The following is a 9119-nucleotide window of genomic DNA, read 5'->3' as shown; positions in this document are numbered from 1 at the left end:
TGTTAGGGGGCTGATTTCAGCAAGCAATTCTGCTGTGAGAATTCTCAGGGGCACCGTACAAACAGCTGACATGAAGAGGGGCCTGGAGATGGAGGCAGCAATTGAGTGTGCAAGGAGGAAGAACATCAACTATTACCTGTGGGGTGACCTGTGTGGCCTTGTGAAACATATTAAAAGTGGCATTTGCCACCCGCACATGCTGATGTCCTCACAAGTATAGTCATCCGTGTGTGTGTGTGTGTGTGTGTGTGTGTGTGTGTGTGTGTGTGTGTGTGTGTGTGTGTGTGTGTGTGTGTGTGTGTGTGTGTGTGTGTGTGTGTGTGTGTGTGTGTGTGTGTGTGTGTGTGTGTGTGTGTGTGTGTGTGTGTGTGTGTGTGTGTGTGTGTGTGTGTGTGTGTGTGGGGGCTCTAGGCCTGGTGAGCAGTGATTAATAGACTCCAGGTGTTGGTTTGGTTCAGTTCAGATGAAACTCCAACTCCTATTATTAACCACCAACATTTAACAGCTTTGTTTAAAATAATTCAGTTTGGAGAACTAGTCTGTGAATTAATGACATTGAAATGGACAAAATGAGGCATTATATTTTATAACAGAGTGAAGGAAACTCTTTCAATCTACACTCCGAAACGGAGTGTAGATTGAAAGAGTTTCCTTCACTCTGTTATAAAATATAATGGCTCATGTATATATACATCAGCTATTTGAAAATAGCTGATCTACAAGCTTGTTGATCAGCTATTTTCAACAAATCAGACCCTTAAACTAAGCTAAACACTCTAAGGAGCATGATAGTGATCAGTGAGTATATTTATGAATCATTACATTTGTCTAACATGGACTGTTGTTAGCTTTAAGCCCAAGCTGCAGACAGCCCAGTACACAATTATACAATCCCAGATCGATCTAAAAACGAATCCACTGTATTCACCAACTCACCAGGTTATTTGAGCATAAAATCGTTTGCTTTACCATGTTATAAACTGCTTCACAGAACCTTTAAACCCTTATTTAAATAGACGATGCTAACGCGTTAATTTTCGTTAGCATGGCCTTGATCAAAGCTGACCAAAAAAAATTAGGCAGTTTTAACACAAAATAATCATATTTGAACAGGGGACCCCCACCCTGATAAGCATTTACAATTGTAGGAGTTGAAGCATGAAATGTAGTTTTACCCGGTTCCACAGATTAATAGCAGATCTACAAGCTCAGATCTGTGATCTTGTAGCTCGTCTATTTTCATAAACATTTTGTTGCTTCTTTCCTATATTATTTGGCAATTTGGTCAATGTTTGACCAGTTTCTTGTATAGTTTATTGATTAATTTTGATGGAGTCTTTTTTTTCTGTTGCTTTCTTCTTTTCACTTTTAATTTGGTATTAAAAAGGTTACTTAAATTGTCACTTCACTGTCATCTGGGGACCCCCCCCAAATCCCCATCTGGGGGTCCCGACCCACAGGTTGAGAACCACTGTGTTAGTCGACCAGCCACAGCCCACTTTGTAGATACTAATGTCAGCTGGTTATGGTGTAGGCCTAAATACTGAGTGAAGGGGTACGGGGAGACAACTGGTTATGGTGGAAATACTGAGTGAAGGGGTACGGGGAGAGTGAAGTGCTGAGGGCTGAGGCTGAGTCTGAAGAGGTGAGTCTTCAGATTATGGCAGAGAATGGGAGTGAGTCTGCAGTTCTAACTGTCTGCAATGGGGAGTTTGAGCCAGGTTTGAGCCAGGAGGGAGAAGAGTCTTGGACAGGTGGGGTACAGCGTTCTCCAGCACACCACTCATCTTGTTGGGAAACTGTCTTTCAAAAGTTTTCAAAAAAACTGTGAGTTCAGAATACTTTCCTAGAGGATTTCAAATGAGCTCCAACAAGCATGTGGTAAAACATTTTACACTAGTCATTAACTATATAATATTGACCTTGTTGGTTTGACCATTTAAAAAATATATATAGAATATATTTTAAAGTAATATTTATTCAAGGAGGATCTAGGTTTGGGAGAGGTGGTGCAGCGCACTAGACAGGCCGCCACTGGTTATAAACATGTGTATGTGTAAAAGCTGTTAAGTGACCTGTAACAATGTCCTTGGCAATGTTTAACACAGGCTGCCTCTGACCCCACACAGGCAGTTGGGAGCGAGCAGGTGGTGGGATGGGATTAGCATTTCCCAGCCAAGCTTATTTTCCATTTCTCTGGCCAGATTGTTCATATATGCTTGATTGTTCGGGCGAATAAGAAACAGTATTTAGCAATCTAATGCCAGTAGCCTTGTGGCTTACACATGTGGGAGCTTCTAAACCTAACCAAAGTTAAAAAGCCAGATTGCATTTCCTAGACCTATTGGATTTCACAACTGCCACATTCAGTGACATAAAAATGTATTATCAATTATCAATCAGGAGAAGAAGGGTTGAACAACTGAGCCCACAAGTCCAGCCCACAAAACGAATCAGGTTATCAGATTAAAAACTAACAACAACATATGGATGAACTGCATGTTAAAACCAGTATAGACAGCAAACCCAAATCTTCCATCACTGCTGCCTCTGAGATGGAAAACTACAAAAAGTACACATGAACATTCTCTTAGGAGGGAGAAAGGTTGTAGGCTGGGAGGTAGACGACATTCCATCGCCATGGGCCAGTTTCCACTTGCATCTGGCTTCCCGCCCCCTCTCTCCCTCTCAGTTCTACATCAGTGTTGTGTTGTTGCTTCTATTAGCGGGTCGGTACCAAAGGCTGAGCGGAACACGATGGCCACTCGGCAGCTCTTATTGGGGCTTTCTGTATTGCTGGCACTGTTGGCTCTCAGAGGTGAGACACAGCACTTTTTATGTCTTGTATTTTGTTGTTGTTGTTGTTGCTGTTGCCGTTACTCTGTTTTACACTTTTCTGTGGTATCACTCATCTCAGACATCAGTAACAAACACTGCCATTTCTACACTGGGCTTTACATTTTAGGCTTTCATGGAATCACAATTTAGAATTCCAGATGTTACAGGCAGGTTAGTGTGTAAAACTTCTTTTAGGTGCCCTGGCAGTGGCACATTTCCTACAGCATAGAGATACTTTGAAATAATAGTTGAGAAATTAAACCCTGTGCTGTTATGAGAACAGAGTGAATACTATACTGTAGTGTTAGTACGGAGAAATAGACGGGTGACAGATTAAGAAAACCCTGAATAAATGAGTGGAGAAACAAAGGCTGATGCTTCCATACAGGTGGACTACATGATATAATTAAGAAATTAACATCATATTAGGCTCTGTGGCATGTATACAAATGATGAGCAGAGCATGCTCAGTTCATCTTTCACCATTCACCATTTTGGATCAAGATAGCAAAGTAAAAAGATCTAAGTGACTATAAAAGAAGGTTTGTTATTGCGGCACAGTTGGCAGGAGCTTCAGGCACAAGGACTGCTCAATTTTGTTTCAATCGGCTTTGTGCATGACTTTAGTTCCCTTTTCCAGAAGGTGGCATTCCCGTTTCCTGTTCTGGGTATTTTCTCATAGCATCATTTGATTGGCTCAACAGCAGATTTGAACCGTGTGTTTCTGCTTCAAATCTGCTGAGCCAATCATAATGAACCTATGAGAAACTGACTTGGAACATGAAACGGGAATGCCACCTTCTGGAAAAGGGAACTACAGACATGCACAGAGCCTGATCAATAGAAAAGACATTTGTAAGTAGGGTTGGAAATTGTGGTCAAAACATAACGTAAAAAATATGGACGAAGGGAGCCCCATTAGTTTCTACAGACCCATTTTGAAGCCACTTTCTCTGAGAATTCAAATCCGCCATCTTTGAACTTCCGGTCCCGAAAAGAAACCGGAAACGACTGCTATTGGCTGCAACCGCAGCGGGGACGGGTCTTCACTCATTAGAAGCCCTAGAAGCATACCCTACTTTATAAAATGAATGGGACCATCATTTACTAAACGCTTATCATGATGATTTAAAAAAGACTTTAAACTAGCGATTGTAAAGTCAAAAGTCAAAACCTTGTTCACTTGTATTGAGAGTAAATTCTTGTTAGTAAATCTTGTGGAGCCTGCAGGAGGTGATATAGCGACATTTGCTGGGCCATTAATGGGAACTGCATGCTGATGACTTCCTATTTAGCCTCAAATCCAGCAGAGCTTCCATGATGCCACCTCGGTCAAAAGCACAGATTCAGTGACTTGATACTAACCCTAACCCCAATCTGGGAACCCATCGCCAAATAAAAAGGAAAAACAGCGCCCTCTGCTGTTTTTTACTCTTTCACTTGGCTCTGGGAGAGGCTATTCACCTGTTTCCTAAGCTGTGTGTTTTCCACTTCCTGTCGATTTCATTGGATATCATTGGTCATCTGACCAGTTTCATTGGATTTCATTGGATCAAATCGACAGGAAGTGGAAAACACACAGCCTAGGAAACAGGTGAATATGGTGGACCCGTGCGCAAGGAAACCGGGGTTTTGGTCCATAGATATAGAAACCTAGATACCTCATTGGCCTCTGCAGTTCGTTGGAGCGACCTGTTTGGTATGGTGGCCGCCATACGTGCTGTGATTGGCCAGTGCCCGTCCCCCCCGGAAATGGGGGGAACGGGCACTGGCCAATCACAGCGCGTCTTTTCCAGGACTTGTCAGAATCTAGTTGTCCCGCCCCCACCTGCCTCTCATTGGCCTACTGAACGCCCCCTTCTGTGACGCAGCGGAAATTTCCAGCTGTCCCCCAGGAACAAAAGCTTCCTTGCCCAGGAAGCGGAAGCCCAATACAAAGTTATTCTTGGTGGTCCACTTTACCCCTGTGAAGAAACATCTAGCCTGATGGGAGTGGTCTCTCCCAGGATGACCATACCCCCATCCGCAGGGCACAGGGGGTCATAACATTATTTAATGGGTATGAGAATGATGTAAATCTATTGCTATAGCCTTCAAAGTCACCATACTGTATATCAACACAATTGAACACCTATATGGGCGATTTAGAACTCTTCACCAACATCATCAAAACACCAAATGAGGGAAATCAGGGAATATCTTTTGTTAGAATGGTGTTCCATCCCTCCACAAGAGTTCCAGAGACTTGTACAATCTATGCCAAGGCACACTGAAGCTGTTTTGGCAGCTTGTGGTGGCCAAATACCTTACTAAGACACTTTGTTGTTTTTTCCTGTAATTACTCACCCGTCTGTGGGTTGGCTCTTGGCTAGGCAGCTGCAGGTAATGCAGTAACAGTTCTCTGACTGCTCTCTCTCTCATGCATGCACGCACGCGCACGCACGCACGCACGCACGCACGCACACACACACACAAAGTAGTAAAGTGGTTTGACAAGACAAGGTAACACGTGGACAGAAAATTGGGAAGGTACAAATCTGTAAAGTGTGACTTTAGTCAGATGTAAATGTAATTTCATACGCAGCTGAGACAGGCCTACTTGATTAAAAAAGAAAGCGGTAAAAGTTCTGTTTTTGTTGTTGCACTGTTCTTTATTTACTGGGAGAGAGACCTGCAAACAATTTCCTCTAAATACCTCCATGTGTAACATTAAAACATAATTGCACTCTCTGTGTGTGTGTGTATCCTCCGGGGTATCTTCTCTTAGTATTAGAATCCGCAAGGCCTCCAGTGTTCACGGCACACCAGTTAGTGCAATGATCTCCAAACCTTGCACAAAAGCAAGTCATGGGTTGGGACGTTCAATAGGCATGCTTTCAACTATCATAATTTATTTTTATTACTTGGATTAAAAGTCAGATCGTTCCTCTGCCTGCTGCCATTTTGGCCAGTAGGCGGCTGGCTCTACTGTGTACATGCGCCATCTACAGGCAGCTACAGAGAGCACATTCACATCAACAGAGCTGCACTGGAAACTGCGCAGTTTCAGATTTCACATTTTAGGATGGGGCCAAATGCCCAGTTTTATGAAGCCATGTACAGGATAAATGGATGAAAGGCATTCAGGCACAATCAATACCCACAAACTCATCAATAATAAAACAAGATTTTTTACATTTTGGTAACATCAAGCGAATTGTACATTTTACACATCTGCTGGCTTTTAGATGTCAACAGATTTGCCTATTCATTTGTCAGTGTGGTCAGTTACTATAGAAAATGAAGTAATGCCCCTCTTCATACTGGTAGCAAAGTGAGAATTGACTGATGACACAAACCCAATGTTTAGTTTGGATGAACACCAAGAAGATAGTGTGCATACTGTGTCTATGGGTATGATTGTGTACTTGACTTCCACCCAATGAAACTCAAAATCATAATACAATTTGACATGCATGGAATAAAGACATTTGGTAATCTACCCTCACATTTGGGTAAAATGATCTAACAAATAGCACACAAAAAAACCCTACATGCTAGTCTTTAGTCAAGACCAAAAGGAGAGAATATAGAGCCATTTAGAATTTCTACATCCTCTATGAGTAGAAATTGTTTTGTATACTGTATGTAGGCTCACATTTTGTCAAACACTGAAACAATGACACTAAATTATACTGTATAATTATGTTGTGTGCATCTTCTATTAGGGTTTCAGCTGACTGGATTTATTACATAATGAAGCGGATGAACCTGGTCTTGTAATTTGTCTCAACGAAACATGACAGTCTGTCCTCATTAACTCTCTATTGACAGACGTTTCCAGTGAAAGCAGCCTGCTCAAGATCTTGAGGAAGAGAGATGGTAACGCTCAAACAGTACATATACTTCTTGCATTCACAGGCTTAGTGCAATGTTGTAAATCCTTTTGCACACATTTCATGTGCTTTTGTCCGCTTTGTCCTAATGTGGCAGATGCTGGGAATGCTCCTTCAAAGTCTGCTGTAGCGGTCACTCCCTCCAAGGCTAAAGAGTTTCTGGCAAAGCTGAGCAGAAGCAAAAGGAACGTTTGGGATCGCAGCAGACCAGATGTACAACAGTGGATTAGGCAGTTTATGTACATGGGCTTTGATGAGCAGGTGAGTAAACGGGATGGTCTGGGGGTAATACAGTATACGCTCTGTGAAGGTCTGTCAAAGGCGCTGGAGTGGCTCAAGAATCAAGAGGGTTTATTTGTCACAATTATACAGGTACAATCAGCGAAATGTTGGCAAGATCTGCAAGACTGTGCTAACAGCAACACAACAAGAACAATAATATTGAATGTGATAAGATTTTTATTTATTTATTTATATAATGCTATTAAAAGGAATACTGATAAGGCTCAGGAGGTAGAGTGGTCACCTGGTTTCTGTCTCCTGAGTTTGTGTCAAAGTATCCTTGGGCAAGACCTTGAACCAATAATTGCTCCCCAGATACTGTTCAGTAGCTGCCCTGCTCCTAATAGTTAGGATGGGATACATGCAGAGGATATGTGCAAATGTATTGACCAATGAAACATTTGTTTTTCATCCCTGAAGTCTATACAAACACAAATATTCCTTTAGGTTTTGCACCCTTGGAACACAATTAGAACAAAAATGTTAGATTAATGCAGAATTTGGCAATTGGTTGAATGCAATGTTTTCAAACAAGCTCTTTCTTACTGTCCTTAAGTAATGTCCAAGCAAGATCATCTGTAATTGCTAGGATGATCAAGTCACTCCATCTGCAGTGAGGCTCTTACCACAAGAGTCAGTGTACATGGTAAACCAAACTGTTCTGTGTCAATACGTTGCCTTGAAAGTTCAGTTGCATATTTAGTGTTTTTTACATTACAGATGCAGACAGAGTGGTTTCTCCTCTGTAATGTATCAATTGATGCAACTGTCAAATGGACTAGCTTTAGAAGAAAACAGGGTTTTTTGATCTGATCATAAAAACAATTAAAAACAAATTTATTAGGAAAAACACACAAAAAAGGCCTTGGAACCAAAACCAAAGCCTACAGTCTTTCGGTCTTTGGACATATCAGTGGTTCAAAACAGCAGAGCTGAGGAATTCACAAGGGACAGCAGGAAATGGAGGGGACAGGCAGGGCGACAAGAGAAGAGAAAGAGGGACTGAGTGAGTAATGGAAGAGTGTGTCCCACACTCAACAGCACTTGTGGCTTCAGCCAGCAGGATTTAATCAAAGGCCCCCATGGATCTGGAGTGTGACGCCATTTGCCATTGCCTCCCTGCTGAAATTGACAGCTATGGCCTTTAAATGATGTTGGCCTTTCATGCTTGTCTTTCCTTTGAGGGTTGAGTTTACTAATGAGGTCATGTGTTTGTGCCCCCCCCCACCATTATCAGAGGCTGGAGACTGACCTGGCCTACTGGATGGATCATGCACGCGCCAATGACCAAGGCCGTCAGCACCACTATGATGAGAACGCCCCCATCGCTCCACGAGATGTCAGCTCCTACAGACACGGAGCTGATGTTAACTACGACTACTACTAACTTCCATCCCTCAGTCACACACACACACAGACTGTCCCTGCTGTGAGGTCTGAAAGATGCGTTATGACAGTGCCTCTTCTCAGTCTTAAGGTATTTTCAGTGTACTCGCTTGGATCTGCGGAGTCGCACTGCACTCCTGTGTGTGTTTCTGTGCGTCGTGTAGAAAAAAGTTCCAACACATTTCAACTCTGGCAGTGGGCGGGTGTGTGCATGAGGTGAGCAAAAATTCTAGTTTCACTGGGTTAGGCCCGCTGGTTGCTCCATCAGTGAGATTGATTTTAACAGTTTGCAGTAAGGGATAACCCACGCCTCCCGACCTGCCTGCTCACCTCTCATTGTAAAATTAATTTACTAGGTGCCTCAATTGCTCTCCCGTGTGAAAAAAAAGTGTTTCCCTGTTACTTACTGAGTGAGCAGTACCATTGTTAGTCAGTGACATTTATAGATCTCTATTGTAGCATGCATCATTCCGTTCTGTCCAACCAACACGCACATGTACATCAAAGAGAACAAATTAAAATGCCAATGTTTTGCCCTACAACACCTTTGTCTCTCAACTCTATTACTAACTCTAAATCAGTGCCTGCGTGTGTACAGTATGTAACGCTGTTAAAATTCCTGTGTTTGCTGAGTGTTCCAACAAAGGATTCTTGTAAATAAAAAGACTTAGGGCTCCACCGTCTCATTGCACTGCACCTCACGAACAGATTAACTTAACAATGACACCTGGGATTCAA

At 42.4% G+C, this 9119-nt stretch overlaps 1 protein-coding gene across 2 annotated transcripts; it reads left to right on the top strand.

The window, feature by feature from the left end:
- The first annotated feature begins 2672 nt into the window (after positions 1-2672).
- On the top strand, positions 2673-9057 carry ecrg4a (ECRG4 augurin precursor a). 2 transcript variants are annotated; one of them, XM_080412398.1, is made up of 4 exons: positions 2673-2818; positions 6652-6699; positions 6811-6974; positions 8233-9057. In XM_080412398.1, exons 1-4 carry the CDS (start codon positions 2758-2760, stop codon positions 8380-8382), a joined length of 423 nt encoding a protein of 140 aa, XP_080268524.1. In that variant the 5' UTR covers positions 2673-2757; the 3' UTR covers positions 8383-9057. The 2 variants fall into 2 exon arrangements, with proteins under 2 accessions (XP_080268524.1, XP_080268523.1); XM_080412397.1 differs by having other exon boundaries at positions 6805-6974.
- Positions 9058-9119: the final 62 nt, after the last annotated feature.

This window comes from Gymnoscopelus braueri (assembly GCF_963280865.1).
Source record: "Gymnoscopelus braueri genome assembly, chromosome: 18".
NCBI lineage: Eukaryota > Metazoa > Chordata > Actinopteri > Myctophiformes > Myctophidae > Gymnoscopelus > Gymnoscopelus braueri.
This window is presented reverse-complemented; position numbering and strand designations above follow the sequence as displayed.

Bases quoted from the DNA above. Each gene is read 5' to 3' on its own strand.
- ecrg4a (XM_080412397.1), top strand. From the start codon at position 2,758: ATGGCCACTCGGCAGCTCTTATTGGGGCTTTCTGTATTGCTGGCACTG. The intron at 2,819-6,651 runs GTGAGACACAGC...CTCTATTGACAG, and splicing joins GGCACTGTTGGCTCTCAGAG to ACGTTTCCAGTGAAAGCAGC. The intron at 6,975-8,232 runs GTGAGTAAACGG...CACCATTATCAG, and splicing joins ACATGGGCTTTGATGAGCAG to AGGCTGGAGACTGACCTGGC.